General features: G+C 45.6%; 2 protein-coding genes across 2 annotated transcripts in view; both read left to right on the top strand.

Annotated features, from left to right (window-relative positions):
* LOC142860992 (putative adhesion G protein-coupled receptor E4P) overlaps positions 1–6,953 on the top strand; it is a 30,318-nt gene extending 23,365 nt beyond the window's left edge. Inside the window, exons 11-15 of the mRNA XM_075998187.1 lie at positions 1,150–1,216; positions 1,814–1,905; positions 3,082–3,262; positions 3,634–3,729; positions 4,857–6,953. Of these exons, the coding sequence (XP_075854302.1) occupies positions 1,150–1,216; positions 1,814–1,905; positions 3,082–3,262; positions 3,634–3,729; positions 4,857–4,967 (547 nt within the window). The 3' untranslated portion in view covers positions 4,968–6,953. The remainder of the gene's footprint in view (positions 1–1,149; positions 1,217–1,813; positions 1,906–3,081; positions 3,263–3,633; positions 3,730–4,856) is intronic.
* A 12,091-nt stretch (positions 6,954–19,044) lies between these two features.
* The window catches only part of LOC105869684 (adhesion G protein-coupled receptor E4-like), a 45,057-nt gene continuing 37,248 nt past the window's right edge, over positions 19,045–26,853 (top strand). Inside the window, exons 1-5 of the mRNA XM_075997992.1 lie at positions 19,045–19,128; positions 22,500–22,593; positions 23,662–23,712; positions 25,280–25,402; positions 26,296–26,448. Of these exons, the coding sequence (XP_075854107.1) occupies positions 22,563–22,593; positions 23,662–23,712; positions 25,280–25,402; positions 26,296–26,448 (358 nt within the window). The 5' untranslated portion in view covers positions 19,045–19,128; positions 22,500–22,562. The remainder of the gene's footprint in view (positions 19,129–22,499; positions 22,594–23,661; positions 23,713–25,279; positions 25,403–26,295; positions 26,449–26,853) is intronic.

Here is a 26,853-nt window from a genome sequence, read left to right as displayed (position 1 = left end):
TAGAACCCCACATCTCACGACAAGGATTCTGGAGATGGAATGGCAGGGGGGATTGGAGGTTGCCAACCTTTTCCTATAAAGGGCCAGATGGTGACTATTTGTGGCTTTGCAGGCCACACGGTCTCTGTTGCAACAACTCCACATTGACCTTGTAAGATGAAAGCAGCATTGATAATATGTGAATGAGTTAGTGTGCTTGTGTTTCAATAAAACTTTATTTACAAAAACAAAGAGTGGACTAGATCTGGCCATAGGTCATGGTTTGCAGCCCTTGGAAGAGAACTCAGGTGTGGAAGGTTTCCTGCCCTCTGAGTGTTGGCCATTCCTTGTTCCTTTTACCAGATTCATAAGGCCAGGTCGCCTTTCAGAGAAAGTTACACTATCGTTGCCAACAGAAGTCAGAACAGGAGACAAAGTCTTTGGGCAACAGATTTCTTGGTACACAGAAGGTGCTTATTTAGTGTTGTGTGTCTTTATGGTTGTAGTTGTATTATTATTTTTATTCTCCTCACTAACACCATGAAAACATTTATCAAGCTTTAACTCTTTGCCAGGAATTCTACCCCAAAATGTTATGCACATTATCTCATTTAATCTTTCCTACAAGTTCTGGTTAGGGAAACTACAACATTCTGGTGGAAAAAAATCAAAGAGTCAAAATAAACTGGAAGAACATCTCATGTTTAGGAATAGAAAGATTCCATATTGTCAAGATGTCAGTTCTTTTCAACTTGATCTATAGCTGCAACACATTCCCAATCAAAATCCCAGAAAATTATGGTGTGGATATTGATGTGGTGATTCTAAAGTTTACAGAAAGGAGGCAAAAGACCCGGGATAGCTAACACAATATCAAAGGGGAGCAACAAAGGCAGAGGACTGGCATTGCCTCACTGCAGGACTCGGTGGATAGCTCCTGTATCATTGAAACACTCCAGTACTTCAATGAGCTCCACTTCACACTTTGGGAAACTGAGGCACAGAGGATACAGCTCGTGTCAGGCGAGGACCCGCAGCTGACTCCCTCTGAGATTCTGGTTCTGAACCAAGCGGCCCCCGGCACTGCTCACATCCTGCTGTGGGAGCCGCAGCCGAGCTCCCCCCTTCTCCCGAGGAACAGGCAGCTGACGCGTCTCTGTCTCTCCACAGCTGCTGGCTCAGGCTGGAGAAAGGGTTCATCTGGAGCTTCCTGGGGCCGGTGGGCGCCATCATCTTGGTAGGTGATAGTTATTATGGGTGGGCCTGCCCTGGGTTGGCCAAGCACAGTGAAATGTGTTTCTTACCTTAGAGCAGAAATGAGATAGAGATGAAGAAACAAAGACCCTTTGAGACGGCTCAACCCCTCTTCCTTAAGATACTGTCTTCACTTGTCCCTCTCTGCTCTGTTCCCTCTGGCTCACTAGTTGCTCTGATATATTAAATAACACAACCATCTACTGGGGATTCTGTTGAAAACCTCGCATCCGTTCATTCAATAGATATTTGGCAAGTGTCCTCTCTGCACAGGGTGACAGGTGTTTTCCTGGTTGCCAGGAACTTCCTTATTTTACCTGTCGCCTGGCTTAGAAGTTAATAGGACCCTTCCACCACTTTCAAAGTGTCCTGGTTTGAATAACAAATCATACAGTCTCTCAAACCAACTACCAGTGCTACAGGGTATATACCGTGTGTCTGCAATAGACCAGAGCGTATGTCCATACCATCCTTATAAGCCTGTACCGTTTGGGAAACGAATCTTAGGTCCACCTCCAGGTGGATTGCATGAAATGGCCTGAAAAGAATATTCAAACTCATTTTTATGATGTTTCCACAGATAAACCTGGTGTTCTACTTCCAAATTCTGTGGATTTTGAGAAGCAAACTTTCCTCCCTCAATAAAGAAGTTTCCACCATTCAGGACACCAGGTAAGAAGGTTCTAGAATCGGCAGTACCCAGAGATTGTTCCTCTATGACTGTTCTTCCTCGGAAAGAGAAAAAAACCATTTAAAATATAACAGAAAGGTTCCTAGCACTCCATATACAGTATGCGAGGGATACCTTCTAGAAGAAGTAAAAACTATGGTTTTTGGGTAACTCAACACACTCCTTTATTTCTTAACATTTATCAAGTGTCTTCTCTGCATAAAATCAATGCCAAAATTAACATTATCCTTTTCCTCATGAAAGTCTATCCATTTCTGGACAGTGTTCTCCTTGGTTCTGGAAACTCAATTCTCATTAATACCAATCTAATGTACTAAAAATAATGATGACAACAATATTAGTAGGAACTTGATAGATACAGGGCACTTATCAATACTATTTCATGGAATCTTCTAACTCCAACTTGTGTGGAAGATGTGACTAACGTCCCCACTGATGATATTAATAATAGCTCACTGCTCACCTTACCCACATTGGGTAAATATCTTGCAACAGTTAGTCACAAAGTGGATGAAACTTAAAGGAATATCTTTCCAATTTCAGCCCTTGACTGTGGTCTCATCTACTTATCAGACCAACCGAACCTCTTGTAGCCTCAGTTTCCTCAATCCTATCAGTGACATCAGAGTGTCACTTTTCTTAATGCTTCTCTAGCCCTACACGTGTGTGCACGAGTGCACGCGCACATGCAAACACACACACACATGCACACGCACTCTCACGCACATCAGCTCTCCCTGCCAGCTGCCATCGACAGTCCCACTCCGTCATACCAAGCACAATTTTTGTTTGAAGAAATCCAACACCGCATTATCTTCTGAAGTCAGAACATCATCATCATCCAAATATTTTTAATACAAGTTTCTAGAAGCATCTCCCACTAATCTTCCAGTAACTCCAGGTAGAAGACTGCAGATAGATCAAATCATTTCCAAGAGTTGGGGAAAAGCGTTATTCTCAGGGATCCACAGTGACTGGCAGCGTGAGTTCCACCTTAGCCTCAAGCTGGGTGACCTTGTGTTAGTCAGGAAACTGCAGCGGGTTGTCGTGAGGTCGGAATAAGCTAGTGCACGCAAGGCATTGAGGCACACTGATGTGAACCGAATGTGGGGTGAGTACCTGATCAACAGCAGTCATTATTACTCTCTTTCCCCCAGGGTCATGACGTTCAAAGCCATTGCCCAGCTCTTCATGCTGGGATGTTCCTGGGGCCTTGGCTTTTTCATGGTTAAAGAAGTAGGGGAGACAGTTGGCTCAGTCATGGCCTACTTCTTCACCATCGTCAACGTCCTGCAGGGGGTGCTGCTCTTTGTGGTCCATTGTCTCCTGAATCGCCAGGTAAGGCTCCTTATTCCATTTCTCATCATCCTAGCCCCAGCGTCTCAGCCGATGGTTGCTCACATTCTCCCGCTTCCCCGGCCTTTAATTTTGGGGCTGTCTTGAGTGTGAAAAGAGGGTTTAGGCGCTGCGTGGGTGTGCCGTGCGCCTTCGGTTTCATCTGGTCAGCATCCTTTTCTGCAACCTAGGAATCTGAATTTAAACAAAATGAATCCACACGAGCATGACCAAGATTAAACAGAAAACTAATGGAAGAGTGATAGAGAGTAGGGCGTGGTGTCTCTTGGATCTTTAATCTCCCGTTTCAGGCTCCTTTCTCCCAAACCCAGCTCCGGGTGTAACAGGAGCCTCTGTACTCCCCAACCTCGCAGGTGCGAATGGAATACAGGAAGTGGCTCCGTGGGATGCGGAAAGGGGTGGAAACGGAAAGCGTGGAGATGTCTCGCTCCACCACCCACACCAAAGAGGTACGGCCAGCTCACCTGGGAGCCTTGTCTGTTGCCGACATCACCTGCTCCCAGGAGCTTCCTGCTTCTTTGATCCGAAAGGAAAGAGAAATTGCACCAGGTTCCTGCATTATGCAGCTCAAGTTTCTGCATTTGAGACCCAAACCAGAGAACTCTTCCTTCTATTCCTCCTTCCTTCCTTCCTTCCTTCCTTCCTTCCTTCCTTCCTTCCTTCCTTCCTTCCTTCCTTCCTTCCTTCCTTCCTTCCTTCCTTCTTCCCTTCCTTCTTTCCTTCCATGAAAGGAATATCAAAAGGAAATTGAACACGAAAGTTTAGATGTATTTAACAACATTCATTTAAAATATATTTACTGTCCCCTGCGTGTAGGTGCTAGGGAACCTTCAGTGGACACGTTGACAAAGTCCTTGTCCTCGTGGACCTAACATGCTAGTAGTGGGGGGTGGCAGACAACAAAACAGAAAAGGTGACTTTTATGGCATGTTAGAAAGTGACAAATGCTACAGAAGAAAAATCTAGAGCAATAGAGAATGGACTGCATGGGGTGAGAGGAGTCCAGGTGTAAATAAGGCAGCCACAGTGAGCCTCAATGAGAAGCTGACACCTGAGTGAAAACTCGAAGGCCGTGTGTGATAAAAAATGACCTCTGGTTTGTAAGATTGTCTACATTTGCAGGACTATGAACAGACTCTAAGTGCTGTGGTTGGAAGCCACAGATTCCTGAGGGCTGGGACTCTTGTCACTGGGCTTGTTCTTTGCAGCGGCCTGGGTGTTACCAGAGACATGAGCTTTATCTGGGACACGGAGCTTCTAAGCCAGGGTAGCTACTGCACCTGCCATCGTGAGGATTAAATTATATGAAATATGTTGAATACTTGGAATGCTGCTTAGCACCATAGCACTGTCCCTGTAAATGCTTGTCCCAAGGTAATAACACAGTCCATTAAAGCTGGTGGTTTGCATTTTGGAGGCAAAAAGGTAGTAGAGTCGTATATGAGGACATATTTAGTGTGGTTGAAACCTCACAGAAATCCTAGCCTGTCATCCCTAGGCAAGATAGAAGTTTTATCTCATTTCTGAGATGCTAATTTGTCTTTCACTTTTTCTCCTTATGATCTCCCCCAAGTAGGAAGGACCAGAGAAGTCATCAGAAGTCTCTCCTAGAGGAGACACCACAGGGACCCCCGCACAGCCTCCAATTTATTCTGTCTCTGCTTCTTGGCTAAGGAAGGAGAACTGACCTGCTCATTGCCGGCGCCCCCCTGTGGTCAGATATGGATTGGGAAAATGCCACCATTACCATCTTTGCCTGTGAGAAGCCCGGACTCATTTCCCTAGCTTGGCTTTTTGTCTGCATAGAAAGATCAGGGCATGCAGGAGGATTCTCAGTTCCAGGATCCAAGAGTGTGGCACGTGCAATTGTGTCCAGAGGATGCCTTTTAATGAGGAGGGGGAAAGTGGGCTTTCTTCTTCCTGCTACGGTCACCTTGCATGTAGAGACAATCACCTCATTCACCATCTAGAATTCAGCGATTTTTATTCTCTTCCTTGAACTGTCTGAGCTCTAAAAATCAATCACCTCATTCTACGTTCTTGGAATTCCTTATGCCCTTTAATTGTACCGTTGGACGCAAGTCGCCACTTCATCTCTGAAGTCGCTGATCTCAAGGAACTTTTCATACAGGTGATTATTCTAATTACCTGTTTCTTCACTGATTGCCACGAATTCAACTTTCTCTTTGCCCTGTTGCTGCAGCGTATACAATTACCTGCAAAGTTAAATCACCTCGGGCTCTTTCAACGTACTAAGGCCTCCCCTACACCCTCCCCTATACAGATACAATTAACGCTGCCTGGATTTCAGGTTTTACCGTGTCCTGTGGATGTGCTGCAAAGCCCGAAACATCCTGAAACCACGGAAAAGGTTCTTCTTCTTGACTTGCGGTCGAAGAAGTTGGAGCTCTTAAAAAAGATATTCTGATGTCCTGGCCCCTCCCGCAGAAATCCTCATGCACTTGGTCCGGAAGGCATCCAGGTGTGAAAAACTCCCCAGGTGTGTTTCATGCAAGCCTAGGTCCAGGACCACAGGCTCCAAAGCAGCTAGAGAAGTGGTATAGCATCCTTATCTGCCCTCCAGTCCTTTGGGGAGCTGCACAATTCCTACAGCCCAGCCTGCAGCCAACATCAGTAGAGTAAGAATTAATGGGAGTGGCACAGCCATTTGTGTTTTTCTGTTTGGTTTGTTTAAGCTCTCCAGGTGGTTTCAATATACAGCCAGATTGAACACAATTAAAGTGGATTTATTCCCATTTGAACTCCCACTAGTTATCAATGAATGATCTGATTACTCCATGACCTTGGCAGCACTTGGCTTCGCCGTTTTGTTCATTTTAGCTAAACTGATGTGTGTATAATAGTATCTCCTTGCGATTTTTATTAGCATTTTCCTGACACGAAAGGGGTTAAACATTTATTCACAGTTTTGCCAACCATTTGTCCTCTCTTCAGCAGAGTCTACTGAAGTTTTTTTTTACCCCATTTTAAAGTGAATTTTCAGTATTTTTTTTCCATTTGACAGAATTCAATAGATAAATACTGTATTCTGGCTTGATGGTCCTCACCATATGCAGGGAATGCAAATATCTTCTCCCATTCTGTGGTTTTTTACAATGCCTTTTTTTTTTTTTTTTTACTGATGGATTGTGATTAAGAGCAAAAGAGAAAAAGAAAGAAAAAGACAGCACTATGGCATTTTGGTGTTATCAAATATGTCATTTCATGATTGAAATCTTTCTCAAGGCCTTTTCAAAGGTGTTTATCGTTATGTGCAAAAACTGCATGCTTGTGAATTTGCCCATGAAATTTGACCACACAGAGTATCCTATACTAGATAGTCTACATTCAGTTAATCCCCACAACAACTCTATTAAGTAAATACTATTTTCCTTGTGTCTGATTTTGCATGAAAAGTTAACAGACAGAGAGGTTATGACTTACATATAACCTCTGTGTTAGTTAGCCAAATGACACAACCAGCAAAGATCTGGATTTTGGGGTTTAAAACATGTTTAAAAGTGTTTCTGCTTTGCTAAAATATTCGTCAGAATATAATTTTTACCCAAGACAATAAATGTATCAAGGAAACCTTTGTTCTTGACCAATGTATGTATCAATAAAAATTTTCAAAAAGTAGATTAAACTAAAACGATGATCCAAATTATAATTATCTCCTTTCTATTTTGAATTTTATTATATCCAAAAGGAAAGCTGTCTCTTCATTGTGAAGCTTTCTTCTACCTATTATTTAATTAAAGCTATTTATTGTGTTTTATATTTAGCATGGCAACTAAGAATGTAAGAAATTAAGAAGAGCTTGAACCTAGGCTAGATTACTAACATCAGATTCTACAGGTGTAATCTAGGCTGAAGGATCATTTAGCATTTTGTAATTACGTATTTTGTCTTAATATATACTCCAATTGGTAGCTACCCTATGATTATTCTTTTTGCTAATGAAAAAACTTATATTGACAAATAGAAATTGTATCCATTTACGGTGTACCACATGATATCTTGAAATATTATATATATGGTAGCATGGCTGAATTGAGATAATTCACATATCTATTAACTCACATACTTAGCATATTTTGTGGTGAGAACACTTAAAATGTATTGCTGTGGCAATTTTCAAGTATACAATTGGTTGTTATTCGCTGTAGTCCCTGTGTTGCACTGTGCATCTTTTCAATTGTTTCCTTCTAAGTGAAAATTTGTATCCTTCGAATAATATCCCTGCACCTCCCACCACCCACACCACCCACATCCGGGCAACCGGCTTTCTGCTCTCTGCCTCTAGGGGTCAGACTCTTTTAGGTTTGGCATCTAAGTGGCATCCATCAACGTACATATTCTGTGCCCGACTTATTCCGTTAGACATAATGTCCTTCACATTCATCCATGTTGTTGGGAGCGACAGGATTTCCTTCTCTTTCGTGGCTAAAAATCTTTTCCCTAAGGACTCCTATGTCGTCTATGCGGGTTTCAGACCAGGGACTGCCAGTATGTGCTGGAGTTGGGTTTTGCCCTTGAGGAAATCGACAGGAAGCCTCACCTTTGACCCCACACGTCTCTGGGGTACGATCTCTGCAGTGCCCTCGCTGGTGAACAGAAGAGGTTGGAGAGTTCTCCCGTTTGGCTCTCTGGGCTGGCCCAGGGCACCCCTGATTGTGCCTGTAGGAGAGACGGGGGTCTGCAGCAGTGCCCACAATTTCCACCCACGGCCGGACGCTGCTGGCACTCTCCAAATCCCCACAGGTGTGTGTGGGGTGGGATGGGGAGAGAAGAAGCCGTGCCCCTTGGTACCACTCATTCTCAGGTGCCTGAAGAGGGTGGGAGGAGGACACCAAGTTAGAGCACCTTTCAAAGTGTGTCATCTCAACGGGCAGACATTCAGAGGAGACCCTCCTTTGTTTGAGGATGGAGAGGGGGAAGGGATGAAGGCATGTTCTGGAACTCTGAGTCTGATCAGTTATTGTCTAGGAAACTCTGAGGAAGTGGGAGATGATTAGAAAAAAATGAAATGAGCAATGTTCAGCTACGACTTACCCTTCGGAGCCAAGATGGTGCTTTATGACGATGCTCTTCACCTTGTGCCCAATTTTCTCTTCCCTTTGGTTCATCGATGGTCCTTTTGATCCTACCTTGAGGGACAACAGCCAGTCTCCTTCTCACTGTCAGATGGTGCCCAGGGACACGGCTCTGGTCCTTGGCATGGTGTCTCTGATGGTTCATTTCGGCTGGACCTGGGTGGGCTTGGTCAGCTCAGAAGACCAGAAGGTATTTGGTTTCTCTCAGACTTGAGAGGAGAGGGGGACAGAAATGGAGTCTGTGCACCCTTTGTGGAAATGATACAGAATCAACCTAAGTGCCCATCGATGCACACATAAATAAGAAAATGCGGTGCGTATGATACGCGATGGAATATTATTCAGCCATAAAAAAAGAATGAGCTCTTCTTATTTGCAGCAACACGGGTGGAACTAGAGGCCATTGTGTTAAGTGAAATGAGCCATGCACAGAAAGACAAACATCGCATGTTCTCACTCATCTGGGGACCTAAACATGTTCACCTCATGGAGGTAGAGAGTTGACTGGTGGGCACCAGAGATGTTTTTCTGATAGGTTTGTACAAGGCTTTTCTGTCTCTACAATGCTGTTATGTGTGGATCTAAAACATAGTCACCTTGAAAAAGCTCTCTATTTCTGAGATAATTGTATAAAACTATGATCAGGACAGGAATTTTCCTTACTGTGAACATCAAGCTACAGATGTTAGCATTCCTTTACACCTGTAGTTTTATATGTCTCCACTAGAGGGAGAAAGGAACGCAATAAAAACTATAGGGTCCTCAAGTTCCATAAATACAACGTGAAACAACTTTGCCTTCTTATAACCCAGATAACTGATGCTGCCCAAAACACTACACATCCATTCCCTCAAGACATATTTATGGACCCTAATATGCTTCCCCAACCCGAGAACTTTAAAATAGTTGAAAAAATATATTGAAAAGTAAGCAAACCAGAACTTAAAAACATCAAGTTTAAATATTTTATTTATCCTCATACCAGAAATATTAAAATTTCACTTTCCTGACTTCCATGGATGCAGATTTCATGGATCATATTTTAAAGATTTCAGCTTCTGGGGAAAAAAAAATGAACCATTAAAAGTATTATTTAGCAGTAACAAGAGAAGACAACCCTGCCAATGTGACAATACAGAGGGTCTTGGAGGACATCAGCCTAGGACGTGAAATAGTCCAGGCACAGACATACGAATACGCACGACCTCATTTATGCATGGACTCTGAAACAATGTCAGACACATAGAAACAGAGAGGAAGATGGTGGTTTCCAGGGGCGAGGATGGGGTGGGGGAGAACTGGGGAGAAGAAGGTCAGAGGGCACCAAGCTGCAGGAATCTGGGGTGAGTAATTCTAGACATCGGATGTGGAGCATGACGACTAGGGTTGATAATTGCATTGTATAATGGAAATTTGCTAAGAGAGTAGATTTTAGGTACTTTTACCATCCTTCCCCCCACACACAAAGGTACCTACATGAGATAATGGATGTGTTCATTTGCTTCACTATAAATGCCATTTCACTATGTGCACAAAAGCATCGTGTTCTACACCTTAGATATAAACAATAAATAACACAGATACATGAAAAGTGCATATAGGGCACACATTTCCCCTTTTGCCTTCTGATCCCTTATGACCTGGCACAGCACTGTCAGACCTCAGATTTGCATACGTTGTTTGTCACGGATTTTCTTGTGTTGATTTTGACTTTTAAAAATATTGCATTGGTAGAGTCGTTTTCTTGAATAATTTTTGGTGCTCCCTTAACTTTTGTGCCTGAGGTGGGTGCTTCTCTTCTCTCACCCTAGTCCTGGCCGTTATTATAATCTTTGCAGGGCAGATTTTTCAGCCCAGTTGCCAGGAAGTGGGGCAGCATTCTCGGCAGGTCTTGCTTAAAGCACTTGAGTATTACTAATATTAAGAATCTAGGCCGGGCGTGGTGGCTCATGCCTGTAATCCTAGCACTCTGGGAGGCCGAGGCGGGCAGATTGCTCGAGCTCAGGAGTTGGAAACCAGCCTGAGCAAGAGTGAGACCCCGTCTCTACTATAAATAGAAAGAAGTTAATTGTCCAACTGTTACATATACAAAAAATTAGCCGGGCATGGCAGCGCATGCCTGTAGTCCCAGCTACTTGGGAGGCTGAGGCAGGAGGATTGCTTGAGCCCAGGAGTATGAGGTTGCTGTGAGCTAGGCTGACACTGTGAGTCATGGCACTCACTCTAGCCTGGGCAACAAAGTGAGACTCTTTCTCAAAAAAAAAAAAAAAAAAAAAAAGGAATCTAAGCTGGGCCAGGCGCAGGGGTTCACACCTGTAATCCTAGTACTCTGGGAGGCTGAGATGGGCAGATCATTTGAGCTCAGGAGTTCTAGACCAGCCTGAGCAAGAGTGAGACCTCGTCTCTACTAAAAATAGAAAGAAATTAGCTGGACAACTAAAAATATATATAGAAAAATTTAGCTGGGCATAGTGATACATGTCTGTAGTCCCAGCTACTTGGGAGTCTGAGGCAGGAGAATCACTTGAGCCCAAGAGTTCAGGGTTGCTGTGAGCTATGATGATGCCGCTACACTCTAGCCTGGGCAACAGAGCAAGACCGTGTCTCAAAAAAAAAATGGTGTTCATCTATCACTGAGAGGTGTCTAAATTGGTAATTTGCTGGTCTTTTAATATATCAACAAATGCAGCATTGTTAAGAATGCAAATGCAGCATTGTTGTTAAGAATGCAAACTTTGTTTTTTTCTAGGGAGGGAATAGTAAATGTATTTTTATGTATTTATTTATTTTAATTTCAGAGTATTACAGGGGTACAGACATTTTGGTTACATGTATTGCCTTTGCACCGCCCGAGCTCTGTGCTAGTTCTCTTCCTAGTACTACTATTTCTAATGTGACAATAGGTGACCTATGTCAGGAGCCCTAAAATCAGAGCTTGAGACTGAGGTCGTGGTGCCCGTGATGAGTGGAGGGAGTCCTTGGAAAACATAGTGAACTTCAGCCTGACCCTGGGGTCAGCGTTGGAGCACGAATCGTACCAAAGCGTTGGTTCCACTTGGAGTCCAGGGGCACCATGTCAGTCAGCTACCAGGTGTGCGTTGCCCCGACCACGGGCGAAGCTGTTCCCGTTCTGCTGAAGTCAATTTTCTGGTGAAGGGGATGGGGGTGCCCAAAAAGGGGCTTAGAGCAGGGGTGCCAATAGCTTCTATTCTTCCACCTTTGACCATCAAATACGAAAAAGAAAGTTGTACAAATCACCTAGATAACCTGTTTGAGGCTCACTGTAATGAGATTCGGGAACTGCATTTAAAAAGAAGATTCTAGCCGGGCGCGGTGGCTCACGCCTGTAATCCTAGCACTCTGGGAGGCTGAGGCGGGCGGATTGCTCGAGGTCAGGAGTTCGAGGCCAGCCTGAGCAAGAGCGAGACCCCGTCTCTACTATAAATAGAAAGAAATTAATTGGCCAACTAATATATATAGAAAAAACTAGCTGGGCATGGTGGCGCATGCCTGTAGTCCCAGCTACTTGGGAGGCTGAGGCAGGAGGATCACTTGAGCCCAGGAGTTTGAGGTTGCTGTGAGCAAGGCTGATGCCACGGCACTCACTCTAGCCTGGGCAACAAAGCAAGACTCTGTCTCAAAAAAAAAAACAAAAAAACCCCAGAAGATTCTAGTTTCAAATGATGCCGCCAATGTGCTGGATGTTCCAGTTAGCCTTTTTCTCACTAAAGACCTTAAGGTCATTTTCCATTACGACTCTGTTTTATTGAGCATAGAGTGCAATGGTTTTTGCACTTCCAAATAGACTTTCTCTAAAGTGCTTTAAAGATTAAAAGATATGAAAAGCGTCTGAAAGTGACGTCTCTCGTGCTTACCATGGGAAAGGGGGTGTCTTCTCTTTTGAAATTCTATCATAGAGCTTGTCATGTTCCCTTCCTGAATATTAGACCTCTTTATAATAAATATTCAGGGGTCGTTGTGTCACAGTCTTTTGTTGTGTCATCACTTCATCGATAGCTCCCGACTTTGGTGGAATTATCCATTTCCTGTGTCATCTAGCCCTGCGGTGGCACCTGTCTGGGCTGCAGACGTGGGATTCTCAACACAACTCTCTCGATCCGGCGTATTCAGTTTCTGGCCATGGGCCCTCACATTGTGGTTTTTCCTCTTCTCTATATTTCAGAAAAAAAAATCCCTCCTTAAGAGTTTTTGGGGTATCTTCTGGGTATGTGTGACTCTCACGTTTCTCTGTTGGGACTTCCTCATTGAAGTTCCCCTCCTGCCCTGCCCACGTTTCTGACCACTCAGCACGACCGTCCTCACCCTCAGTGAGGGCCAGAATGCTGAGGCCTCCCTGACCTGCGCTGTAAGTGGAGGCTTCTGTCCCCAGCTGGGGCTGCCATTGTCACCTGGGCCCCAAAGCTGCTGGACTGGGGCACACAGTGACGCCTGACTCCATGTCCCCACTGCGGCATGTCTTCTTCCATCCCCTCCCCCACGGGCGTCCCATCGCTGAGGTGAGCTGAACACACAAGCCTTCTCCACCCTCTGTCTCTTTTCCTTCCAGAGAAAACGTCTCAACACTTCCATGCGTAATAACTCACGCACGGAGGCGTCTGAGAGGCAGTGGAAGAGCGGACCCCCAATGTGTGCCCAAAGTGTCTAAGTTCTACCTCTGGCCCAGCCCAAACACTCTATGACATACAGGTGAGACGACTCAGGAGGCTTAGAAAGGCTAAAGAACGTGTACAAAGTCATTTATTCATCCAACGAATAGTTCTTTTTCTTAAATGTCAGAATATTATGGGGCTGTCCACGTTTTGGTTACAAAGTTTGGTTTTGGAGAGTTTGATTCAATTATAAGTGTGCCATTCACCCAGATGGTGTGCATTGTACCCTGTAGGTGTGACTTTACCCATCCCCCTCTCCCCTCTCCCACCTGCTTGATTTCCATGGAGTTTTGCTTCCGTATGTGCGCGTAAGTGTAGATTGATTAGTTCCCATTTAGTACTGAGTACACGCGGTGTGTGTCTTCCAATGGCTCTTATCAAAAATTCCCAAAACAACAGATGCTGGCTTGGATGCGGAGAGAAAGGAACCCTTATACACTGCTGGTGGGACTGCAAATTAGTACCACCTCTATGGAAAGGAGTATGGAGATACCTGCGAGAACTAAAAGTACATCTGCCATTTTATCTAGCAATCCCACTAGTGGGTGTTTACCCAAAGGGGGAAAAAAAGACCTTTTATTAGAAAAAAACAGCTGCACTCGAATGCTTATGGCAGCACAATTCACAATCACAACGACATGGAAACAACCCAGGTGCCCATGCAATGAATATTTCTTAACTGTCTGCTCCCTAGGAACTTGGGCTATGATACTGTTAATAAATAAGACACACATTGTCCCTCCTTCCAAGGAACTGACACTCCAGTGGGTGGAGTGGGGGAGGGGAGACCCAACAAACAGGACGTGAGCCTCCAGGTGGGCTGGAAGTGTTCCAAATCCACCCGGTTGTCTGTCCCTAACGCTGACATCTTTGGACCATAAAAATGGACTCATTCATGTATTTATTACTTTTTAATTTTTATGTTCTTTCCTCTAGCTTTATGGAGGTATAATTTAAAAATAAAAATTATATGTATTTAAGGCACATAGCTGAGGTTTTGATACACATATATGTTGTGAAATGATTACCACAATTGACCTTCTTGGCCTGTGGCTTCCAGTTGGTTTTGGCCAATGGAAACCACCTTGAGGATATTAGAAAAAGGGAAGAGGTTGAGGTCAGAGAATTTGTTCCTTTAGATCCATGACCTGGCACTGCAAGTCCTACCAATGACAATTTCTTATCTTTTTTTTTTTTTTTTTTGAGACAGAGTCTCACTCTGTTGTCCTGGCTGGAGTGCCTTGGCGTCAGCCTAGCTCACAGAGGCCTCAAACTCTCAAACTCCTGGGCTCAAGCGACCCCCCTGCCTCAGCCTCCCGAGTAGCTGGGACTACAGGGGCACACCATGATGTCTGGCTAATTTTTCTACTTTTAGTAGAGACGGGGTCTCGCTCTTGCTCAGACTGGTCGTGAACTCCCGACCTCAAGGGATCCTCCCGCCTCTGCTTCCGAGAGTGCTGGGAAGACCAGCGTGAGCCAGCAGGCCCAGCCTATGATGATTTCTTAATTTTGTCCATCCTGATATTTTCTCAGCAGCATCATGTGTAATTCTTAAATATTTTCAGCCTACCCTGAGATCTTATTTTCACATAAAAATAAAAGAGAGAACTTAGAACTCTCCCACGGTAATAGTTTTCAGAATTAACATCTGGTTTTTCTGGACCTAATTACAACTTCCTTCTTTCCCACCACCATTTTCTTTTTTTGAAACAGAGTCTCACTCTGTTGCCCAGGTTAGAGTGAGTGCCGTGGTGTCAGCCTCGCTCACAGCAACCTTAAACTCCTGGGCTCAAGCGATCCTCCTGCCTCAGCCTCCTGAGTAGCTAGGACTACAGGCATGCGCCACCATGCCCGGCTAATTTTTTCTATATGTATTAATTGGCCAATTAATTTCTTTCTATTTATAGTAGAGACGGGGTCTCACTCTTGCTCAGGCTGGTCTCAAACTCCTGACCTCAAGCAATCCACCCACCTCGGCCTCCCAGAGTGCTAGGATTACAGGTGCGAGCCACCATGCCCGGCCAACCACCACCATTTTCAATGTTGTAATAACTACTTGATCACAACAGATATAAAATTAAAAGGCAAATTTTTGTCTAGATCTTATGGAAAATGAGTTCCAAAAAAAAACAACCCATGAGTGAGGAACATGATTTTGCCAAAATCCAAATAGGTCAGTCAAGTTCCCTGTTTCAACCCATATAGTACCAAGAATTTATCTGCTATTTATTGAAATAAAAAGCACATCACATACAGTCTACCATTTTAACCATTTTTAAATTGTATAATTCAATGCCTTTTCATATGTGAACAATGTTGTACAGCCATCACCACCACCCAGCTCCAGAACATTTTCATGATCCTAAAAGGAAACTTCATTCTCATTAAACAATCTCTCCCCATTTCCCACCTCTCAGCCCCCAGCAATCCCTGATTCCACCTTTCGTCTCGATGTATTGGCCCATTCTGGAAATTCCTTATACATAGAACCGCACAGTATGTGATCTTTGGAGTCTGGGTTCTCTCACTGGGCGTAATATTTTTAAGGTTTGCCTTCATTGGAGCATGTGTCAGGGCTTCACTCCTTTTCGGGGCTGAATACTATTCCATTGTATGGATGGACCACGTTGTATTTGGCCACTTACCCACGGATGGGCATTCGGGCTGTTTCCACGTTTTGGCTATTAATGAATCATGCTGCTATGAACATTTAGCATATCTAGAAGAAAATAATTCTATGTGTCATATGGAACCAGAGAAGACCCTGTATAGCAAAAGCAATCTTAAGCAAAAAAACCAAATTGGGGGCATCAATTTACCAGACTTCAAGCCATACTACAAGTTTATGTTTGAATACATATTTTCAGTTCTCTTGGGTTTATACCAAAAAGTGGAACAGTAATATTTTTCTCAGCCCCTCATAGTTGGCCCCTTCTCACGTAATTCTTACAGACTGATTATTTGAATCTACTATCTACTTAAGGCATGCTAATGTGAGAGGGTCTTGTTTGAATGTGTAATGAATACCTTTGTCCGAGCAGGAAAATGCCACTTCCTGAGGTTATTAATTCAAGTAATCCTCCCGCCTTGGCCTCCCAGAGTGCTAGGACTACAAGCATGAACCACCTCACCCGGCTAATTTTTAAAATTTTTGCTCAATATAACAACTATTTTATTTACTTCTTGATTTTCGTGTTATGCCTAGATATTGCTTCTGACCTGGGCTGGCTTGGCTGTTCTCTTCCATGTGTTTGTGGTCAACACTGGTCGGCTGGTTGAATGACCTAACAGGGCCTCACTCACACACCTGGTGGTCGGCAGGTTGGCAATCAGAGAGACACATTGGTCCACATGGTCTCTTTTTCCCCAGATGTTAGCACTTTCTTTGCGTCCTTTAATTATTGTTTTGTTGGCCAAAGCCAGTCACATGGCCAAGCTTTGAGTCAGTGTGGAAGAGAGACCACACTCAAAGATGGGGAATTCTCGCATTCATTTATGCAAACAATCTATCATGTGCAGAACTGGGTGGTGAGCTCACAGAATGCTCAGACTTTCAGGGACTTCTCTTTGGTTCAGGCATTTCAGTTTTACATTCAGACAATTTTTTTCAGCATATTATGGGGGTAAAAATTTTAAGGTTTCAAATAATGCCCTTTCCCCCAACTCACACAAGTCTGAGCTTCCAGCGTGACCATCCCCCAGACGGTGCACATCTCACTCATTATGTATGTGTACACCCACCGCCTTGCCCCCTCCCACCTGCCCAATACCCAATTACTGTAGTTCCTATGTGTCCACTTAGGTGCTGCTCAGTTAATACCAGTTTGCTGGTGAGTATATGTGGCGCTTGTTTTTCCATTCTTGGGATACTTCACTTAGTGGTATTGGTTCCAGCTCTAACCAGGAAAATACAAGATGTGCTATGTCACTGTTGTTTCTTAGAGCTGAGTAGCACTCCATGGTATACATATACCACATTTTATTAATACACCCATGGATTGATGGGCACTTGGGTTGTTTCCACAGCCTTGCAATTATGAATTGTGCTGCTATAAACATTCGAGTGCAGGTGTCTTTTTTGTAGAGTGTCATTGAATCTTTTGGGTAGATGCCCAGTAATGGGATTGCTGGATCAAATGGTAGATTCACTTGTATCGCTTTAAGGTATCTCCATATTGCTTTCCAAAGAGGTTGAACTAATTTGCAGTCCCACCAGCAGTGTAGGAATGTTCCTCTCTCCGCATCCATGCCAGCATTTATTGTTTGGGGACTTTTTGATAAAGGCCATTCTCACTGGAGTTAAGTGATATCTCATTGTGGTTTTGATTTGCATTTCCCTGATGATTAGAGATCTTCAGCATTTTTTCATGTTTGTTGGCCATTCTTCTGACTTCTCTAAAAAAGTTTCTGTTCACGTCCTTTGCCCACTTCTTTTTTTTTTTTTTTTTTTTTTGAGACAGAGTCTCGCTTTGTTGCCTAGGCTAGAGTGAGTGCCATGGCATCAGCCTAGCTCACAGCAACCTCAATCTCCTGGCTCAAGCAATCCTTCTGCCTCAGCCTCCCAAGTAGCTGGGACTACAGGCATGCGCCACCATGCCCGGCTAATTTTTTTATACATATATATATTAGTTGGCCAATTAATTTCTTTCTATTTATAGTAGAGACGGGGTCTCGCTCTTGCTCAGGCTGGTTTTGAACTCCTGACCTCGAGCAATCCGCCCGCCTCGGCCTCCCAGAGAGCTAGGATTACAGGCGTGAGCCACCACGCCCGGCCCTTTGCCCACTTCTTGATAGGGTTTTTTTTTTTCTTGCTGTTTTTTGTGAGTTCTAAGTAGATTCTAGTTATCAGCCCCTTATCAGATGTGTAGGATGCAAAAATTTTCTCCCATTCTGTAGGTTGTCTGTTTACTTTCATGACTATTTCTTTGGCTGTGCAGAAGCTTTTCAGTTTGATCATGTCCCATTTATTTATTTCTGTTGCTGCTGTGATTGCCTTTGGGGTCGTCTTCATAAATTCTTTGCCTAGGCCGATGTCTAGGAGAGTGTTTCCAACATTTTTCTTAGAATTCTAATAGTTTCATACCTTAGGTTTAAGTCTGTTATCCAGCGTGAGTTGATTTTTTTTAGAGGCGAAAGGTGTGGACAATTGTGATTTCAATACAGTTAGACAATGACAGACTGGACCTCTCCACTTGTCATTCACAAGATGACCCAGCAAACGTGTGAGTGGTACGTGGAGAGGCTGACCAGCAGCCCCCCCTTAGCAGCCATCACTGGGGGATTGTTTCAATACTTTATTGCATTTGTGCTTATTAATTTATAAAAATAAATGAGAAACAGAAAGATGAAGGTGCTAATATTAGGGACAATAAGGCCATGTTTCATCAATGTAGTAAAATGAGACAAGAAGTAAATCACTAGATGTGAATTTGGACTTGCCAGACTTGGGGGTGTTTGTCATATCCATGCTGGATCTGACCAAGGGTCTTCTAATGCAAATGAGACAAATATTTCAGTACACCGTTCCAGTAAGACCCGTCAGGAATTTTCACCAGCCAAGTATTGACAGATCTGTGTAAGCATGTTGGGTGGCCCTATCCCAGAGTCCAAGACTATGGGCAAGCTGTTTTCCCAAAGTGGTTCACTGAGAAGTGATTCTGAAATGGGACACTGGGTAACAGAGATGTGCTGACTTCTCCTGGCCTTCAGCTCTTGCAGTAAAACTTCAAGTGTCTCTTCAGAGTTGGACCCACTTCCTTGGCATCCACGAGAGTTGAATCCACTCTCCGTTGTTTATTTGGCTTGCCCCATTTTGAACACCATCAGCATTTCCAAGTTCATTTCCCAGGGCACTTTAATCTGGCCGATGCTAGTACTGCAGGATTTAAATTACTGTAATGAAAGGAGAACTAAAGCACCTCGGACCATTAGGCAAATTCCCTGACCAACCACCCAGCCTTCTCCTCTACCCACAAGACTCCTTGAGAAATTCGACCTCTGATAAGTGGCCGTGCGCTTCCTCTTCTGTCAGTTCTGAGGAGCTACCAGGCTGCGTTGGAGGCAAGGACTTCTCATCTCTGCGGTGAGTAGGCACAGTGTCTTCTCATAAAAAATAGAGAAATGTTTTACCTGTGATTGGGAGTCTAGAAAAATACTCTGGGTCTGGAAACCTTTTCGAAGAGACCTCATTCCATGCCCCGTTGCTTCATTTCTTGCACGCGGGCAGGCAGCATCTGTCTCAGGTGTGTTTGTTCCCTTCTGCCGGGACAGGGTGTGTGATGTTACGTGGGGGTGTGCAGCCCACCCAGATGTCCCCCTCACTCGGGACAGGTGGTGAATTGTGTCTTAGGGGGTTTCGGGTGGACTAAAATGATAATGTTTCAAGAAAATAAGAGCCTATAGCAAATGTAGCATATAACCAACTTGTTGTGAAAAGTGAGGAAAACAAGATCTTAAGAAAATGAGTGGCTTTCCTGAGGTTGCATGGTGAGTAAAGACCTTTTTCATACACCTCAGCCCCATAAGAAACACGTCAGCGCAGGTCAATGCCAGGCTCACAGGGGAAGGGTTGGATGCCTGATTTGTGGCCAAAGTAGAGAGATTTGCAGGTCGACGTTTTTCAACCAGCTTGTTATGACCCATTGGAGGGGGATGGGCCACAAAACCCACTTAGTGCATAACAACCAGCCTGGCAAAAATTAAATATTGAAAAGATCATGGCCGGGTGAGGTGGCTCACGCCTGTAATCCTAGCACTCTGGGAGGCTGAGGTGGGCGGATTGCTTGAGGTCAGGAGTTCAAAACCAGCCTGAGCAAGAGTGAGACCTCGTCTCTATTATAAATAGAAAGAAATTAATTGGCCAACTAATATACAGAGAAAAAATTAGCCGGGCATGGTGGCTCATGCCAGTAGTCCCAGCTATTTGGGAGGCTGAGGCAGCAGGATTTCTTGAGCCCAGGAGTTTGAGGTTGCTGTTAGTTAGGCTGATGCCACAGCACTTCAGCCTGGGCAAGAAAGTGAGACTCTATCTCTAAAAAACCAAAACAAACTAAAAAAAAAAAAAGAAGAAAAGAAAAAGATCATGATTATAGAATATCAGATGCTGTACGTAGTTTTATTTTGTGAAACTTCATTCATCTCTCTCTCTGTGTGTCTCTATCTGTCTCTCTCTGGAATGCATTTCTTGCAGTTGGTTATGGCCAAAAATCTCTCCAAATTAGCTTCCCTAGAGGTCTCAACTGTTGTGACAAATATTTATTGTCACCTCTTTTAGGTAAACATACTCACTTTAGTTAAATCGGTTTCAAACAAGGCCTCAAAAAACAATTGTCCTCATTCAAATGGGGATTCTTTGCACTGGGAGTTGCTCCAGAATATTTTAGAGTAAAATATAATTTTGAAGGAGGAGAAACATGAATGCAAAAGGGAGACAGGTGTTGAGAGAGGAAAGGCATCCAGAGAGGGACTAAGTGTAATTCCTCTCTCGGGACACAAGATCCCACTGTAGGGTTGGACTTGGAACCAGGCGATATTGTCCTCTGCAGGGACTGCAAGCCGGGGGCCCCTGGCTCTGCGTTTACGGGAAACGTGGGTGTGGACGTCTCCAGCTGGAGCCCGTGGCCCCCAGTTTCCCGAGGTCCCCACGGCTTCCCACCCATGGTCTGACTGATTTGCGTTCCACGTCCGGTGACGTTGGGGTCCTGACCTTGGGGAGGTGGTGGGACTCGGGCTTTGGACTCAGGGAGACCTTGCACAGGTCTCAGCTCTGCATTTTCCAGCGGCGTGGCCCTGCGCGAGCCACGTGATCTCTTGAACCGCAGTTTCTGCATCTGAAGAGTGGAGAGACGACGACGAGACCTACGTCATAAGATGCTCTGGGCTGTGGATGAGATGACAGTCACGACGTTCTTAACAAGGCGCCTGGCCCCTAGTCGAGTTCCCATAAATGATCTTAGGACGTGGTAATGGACAGGATGAGAGAGATCTCGCACCCCAACCGTGGGTGGGGCATTGAGCGTGAACACACAGGTGGCCCTAAGAGATTCCAAACTCAGAGATCAAAGCCCAACAGGCATATCAAGACAGGAGCATGGAGAACACACAGAACTGCCAAGAGAAAGCATTTTTTAAGTCATTCTGTTTCTCTTCTATTAAAAACCTTCATTATTGTTATTATGAAGTTCTTATTGTTAAAGCAATATGCAACATTTAGACTTGCAGCTAAGTAAAAAGGGATTTAAAATCACTCATGATGTCTTGTTGACAAACTAAGGCTTAGAGAAAAATAAATGAATCATTTAAAAAAATCATTCATAATCTCATTCTCTATTAGCATTTATAATTCCTTTAAATGTGATATTATATATTTTTAATCCAGGTTCCTCTTTTATCTTGTTATTTTTAACCTCTTGCATTTTTTTGGATATAAAAAAGTGGAAGTAATAGAAGAAGAGACTAGAACAGTGGTTAATTGGGGATGGGGCAGGGTTGGGAGGTGGAAATAGGGAAGTTAGTCAAAGGGCACAGAGTGTCAGCTAACTAGGAGAAATCAGTTTTTAGAGATTTTCGTACAGCATGGTAACAACCGTTAATAATAATACATTGTAAATTGCTGGAAGAGTGGATTTTAAATGTTCTCATCACACACAAAAAATGATATGTATGTGAGGTTATGAAGATGCCAATTACTTTGACTTAATCATTCTACAATGTAAACATATATTGAAATATCACATTGAGCCCCATAAACATACATAACTATTTGTCAATTAAAAATATTTTAAAATACCAAATAAATAACAGCAATGCAAAAATAAAAAGAGGCTGGATGCAGTGGCTCACGCCTGTAATCCTAGTACTTTTGGGAGGCCAAAGTGGGAGGATCGCTCGAGGTCAGGAGTTCGAGATCAATCTGAACATAGTGAGACCCCGTCTCTACAAAAACTGGAAAAATCATCTGGGTGCAGTGGCTCATTCTTGCAGTCCCAGCTTCTCAGGAGGCTGAGGCAGGAGGGCGACTTGAGCCCAGGAGTTTGACCTCCAAGTGAGCTATGATGGCAACAGTGCACTCTGGCCCAGGCACCAGAGTGAGACCTTGTCTGCAAACCAAACCAAACCAAACCAAACAAGAACAACAACAACAACAACAACAAAAAAAAAAAAAAAAAAAAAGGAAAGAAAAAGGGGGGTCTTCCACAGTCTGGATTTTGCTGACTGCAATAGAACAGGATTTTAAATCCCAGCAGAATATTCAGTCCACGAGATGCGTCTCTTTCACACCATGTGGGGTGGTAAGCTCGTGCCCTGCAACCCCCTCTGCCGCAATCCTTCTTGCAGGATCCTTTCCTTGAGAGAGTTGCCCAGAAGCAGAATTAAGCATCGCTCCCGCCCCCGCCCAGGTTCGTAGCCTCGTGACCCTGAGGCGTTGGTCCTCACTGGGCTTGTCCACTGCAGGAACTCCCACCCCTCCCCGCTGGAGAGACATCCTCAAGCTGCTGCTCCCGCTGCCTCTGCACCATGGGAAGCAGGTGCCTGCTCCTGCTCTCGGGTAAGTGGGACGGGGACCCCCCTTCTCTTCCTGCCCCTGCCGTCCCGGCTGCGTGTGCTCCCCGACGGCGGGCACTGTCTCCGGCAACCCCTGCGTGAGCTTGTCCTGCACCAAACTCTCCTGCTGAGTCTCTTAGGCTGGGCTGCCCCAGAGCAGAACCGAGACGAGAACGAGTGTGTGCGTGGGGGGGGGGGCATTTATTTGGGAGGGGATCCCGGGAAGCACAAGAAGGGGAGTGGGGGCGTCACACGCGGAAGAGGGAGGAGCCGACGAAGGTGCGTGGATGAGGGGTCACCCCCGTGCAGGTGTGGAAGCCGAGGGTGAATTGTCACATCCAGGAAATGTGGACAGTCGTTCTATAATGTCATGAAATGTTCAGCCTTACAACCATGGTCACTCCAGGTTTCTCATGGTCTATGCTATTCGAATCTCTTCTGGCCTCGGAGGAAGCCGCAGTTCCTGAGGGTTAAGCCTGCACTGTCCAATCCCACAGCCACCTGCCAGGGGTGGCTACAAGCACTCGAAGGGTGGCCAGTGATTCATTCATAATCTGTTTCATATGAGTTACATGTTAGAATGATCACCTTTTGGCTCTGCTGGGTGAAGTAAAGCATATTATTGAAATTAGGTTCCCCTGTTTCTCTTTGCTTTTTTAAAAAATAATGTGACTACTAGAAAATGTCAAAAGGCCTGTGAGGTTTGCATTATATTTTTATAACAGAGTGTGGGGTTTGAGGTCCGGACCGATAAAGAGAAACCATTGAATATGGAAAAGAGGTTGCAACGTTGGTGTTTGCTGCTAGACTAGGTGGAAAAGCTGAATTAGCAGCTGAGTTTTGGGGAGGGGGGAACCACCTCTGCAGTCACATGTCCCTCTTGTTCTTCCCTGGTATTAATACGTCATGCCCACCCCCATGACCCTGTGTCTACAGCCTGCCCGGAAGAATCTACAGTGAAGTTCACACATATGACCGGGCAGGTCAGGGTTAGTTATCTCTAACTCGCCCAGCCTGCAGCCACGCAGAGCCCGGGGTCCCCGTCTGACCTGTCCCCTCCCCTCTGTTCTAGGTATCGGGGTCTTGCTGGCTGTGCCAGGACCAGGAGGCAGGAGCTCTGCAGGTGAGTCCACTCACGGCCACAGGCCAGAGGGAAGGAAACTGGGACCTGGGGCTCGCGTCTGGGAGGGGAAGGAGCCCTGTGCGAGGCAGGGGCGCTGAGTCCCTGGCGTCCCCTCCTCCCGAGAGCTGTCCTCCTCCTCCGGCATCACCGGCATCACCTGCATTTACTGAGCCGAGCGGCTGACACGCGGCCTCCCGTGCAGTCCTCTGTGATGTTCCCACCCAGAGGTGCTGCCGCCGTCCCCGCCCGGCCGAGGTCCTGCTGAGCCGGCGCGGCCCGAGGCCACGCAGCTGGCGGTGCGGGTGCTGCTCCCTCTTTCCTCACACCCGCGTCCCGAGTCCTCAACACGCTCGGCCGCCACGTGCTGCCGGGGGCGGGTTTCCCTCCAGACTTCTGTGCCGATGGCAGGTCACCCACGGCGTGGGGCCCGCACCTATCGGTCCTGCCCCAGGGGGCAAGGACGACCTCTCACGGTTGTTATTTTTAACGGGAAGTGCAATGTACATGACACGAAATCTTAACCTTTTACCCGTTGCCAAGGGCACGGTTCAGTGGCATGAAGGGCATTCACACGCTTGTGCAGCCGTCGCCACGATCCGTGCACAGAATTCTCTCCGATTGCAGGACCAAAACTCTGTCCCTGCTAAGCACGACTCCCCGCCCCTGGCGCCCGCCACTCCACTTCCTGTCTCTGTGGGTGTGACACCTCTGGGGACCTACTATGAGCAGAGCCACCCGGAGTCTGCCCTTTCCCAACCGGCTTGTTTTCACTCAGCACGATGTCCCCGAGGTCCATTCATGTCGCTGCGTGTGTCAGAATGTCCTCCCTGTACAAGGCTGAACAGTGCCCTGCCGTGGGGTTGTATCACAGCGGGTTCATCCGTCCGTTTCCCTGTGGCCTTCTGGTTTACACACACGGGGCTGGCATGACCAAGGCTGCCGTGGACGTGGGTGCACACACATCCCCTCCATCCCTTGCTTTCCATTCCTTTGTGCACATTCCTGGAACTGGGACTGCGGCTCCTGTGGTAATTTGGTCATTCTGGGGAACGGCCACGCTGCTTTCCATGGAGGCTGCGTCATTGTACATTCCCACCAGCACGGCGCAAGGGTCCCCCTGTCTCTGCGTTCTCACCTACGCTTGTCCTTCCCTGGTTGGTTTTCTTCTTATCTATTACTCACGCTGAGTTACTTTAATAGACTGACTCCCGCCAGTCACCGGCGGAGGGAGCTGCTCCCGGGAGGGGAGGCAGTGCTCACCTGCCTTGCGCTGCACAGAGCAGAGCCTGGTGGCCAGAGAGAGCCCGCAGGTAAAGGTGCACAGGTGCACAGGTGCTGGCATTTGGAGGCCACCGTCAGGCAGGAGTGGTGTTGGTGGCAGAAGTGGGATCTGGGCAGGCCGTGTGAGCGTCTGTGTTCAGCTGTGGGCTGGGTGCAAAGAGGATGCCACAGAGCCAGTCCCAAGAGGACATCCCTCTGACCACAGCGCATGGATTGTGGGCGTTTCATGAATATGTCTTGAACAAATGAATGAGCAAAGGAATGCACACGTCTGTGTTCCCTGCAGCCCTCTGTCCTCAGTGCCCTGAGCATGCCTCCTGCCACAACAGCACCCACTGCGCCTGTGAGGTTGGATTCCAGTCCAGGTCTGGGAGGAGACACTTTTTCAGCTCCCAGGAGACGTGTGAAGGTAAAGATGCTTTGGATGAGATTTAATTCGACCCCTCATTGGTGACAACTATTCCTCGTCCTTGTGTCCTCTGTCTGAGGCACATGAATCCGTGGACCAAATAGAACCCACAGCTCTTCAGCAGACCCATCGCCAAGGTGCGGCTACTGGGCAGGCGCACCTGTCCCTGCGTGCCTCCGACAGAGACAGCAGGTGTCAGTCCTTGCCTCTGGGCACCCCCTGTCTGTGGGCTTGAACCTCAACTTGGTTCATCGGCAGGGAAGGCTGGTGAGACAGGCAGATGCAGGACACTCAGGCATTGCACAAGCCAGGATTTAGCTAAAGTGGCCCTTCCACCTCGCTTGCAGCCTGTCCTAGTGATGTGTTAGCTTACCCTATGTTTATTCCCTTGCTACTCACTGTGCGTTTTTATTTGATGTAACAAATTTGAGACTCGCCATTAAATGAAAACTACATTCCACCCTATACCTGAGATTTGACACATCCTCTATACTATATTCTAAAGCTCCATAGGTACATGGGTCTGATTCTGGATTTTCAGTTCACTCTAGCAGTCTACTTTTTATTTATTCATGCATCAGCACCTCACTGTGTCCTCAAAGCATTACTGGGTCCTTTAATGTCTGATTGCCCCATTGCAGGTTTTGTGCCCGTTCTTGCATGACAGTATCAACTTGTCTCACTCCGTTAAATACATGCAGATTGTTTATTGGGAGTGCGTCAGATTTATACATGAACATATGGCGAATTCTCATCTTTATCGTGCAGATTCATCCTTTCCAAGAATGGGAGATGTTATCTGATGAACAATGTTGGGCCATCAAGATCCCATGGGCAGGAGAACTGGTATTGTTCTATGAAAATGAAAAGCAGCATTCTCTCTTGATTCACAGACATTGATGAGTGCAAGACTGAGCTGCACATGTGCAAGTATGGAGCATACTGTAGAAACAAAATCGGAGGTTACATCTGCAGCTGTGTGGCAGCACATCCCATCTTCAACTGGGTGGCTGGTTTGGTGGATATCGACCATCCGGACTGTTATGGTAAGAAACTCCCAATAGTCTTTCCTCTGTGAAGAAGGATGGGCATGGGGGCAGGTGGGAAGAGCTATCCTTTGCAATTATTAATGCATGTAAAATACTTAGCAGTTCTAGGTACCTAGGAACGCTCAGTAAGTATTAGCTCCTATGCTACATAAGCCTGTCGTAGAAACTTCTGCATTCCATAAATGAGATAGTGTAGACGTACTGTGTGGATGACTGCTCTATACTATTACCTCTATTAACGCTGAATCCTTCAGCAAGCCTTCCTTGCAACCCTGATGTGTTGGGGCGCTCTGGTGTGTGTCCCCATCACATTGCATCCTATTTGTTAAAAGCATCACTGGTAATCACTTAATTACTGTTTTGTGATTATTTGCTTAATGCCTTTCCTTCCAGACTGCAAAC

Source organism: Microcebus murinus, chromosome 27 (genome assembly GCF_040939455.1).
Source record: "Microcebus murinus isolate Inina chromosome 27, M.murinus_Inina_mat1.0, whole genome shotgun sequence".
Taxonomy (NCBI): Eukaryota; Metazoa; Chordata; class Mammalia; order Primates; family Cheirogaleidae; genus Microcebus; species Microcebus murinus.
The sequence above is the reverse complement of the archived record's forward strand: the minus strand, read 5'-3'. Positions and strand labels throughout refer to the sequence as shown.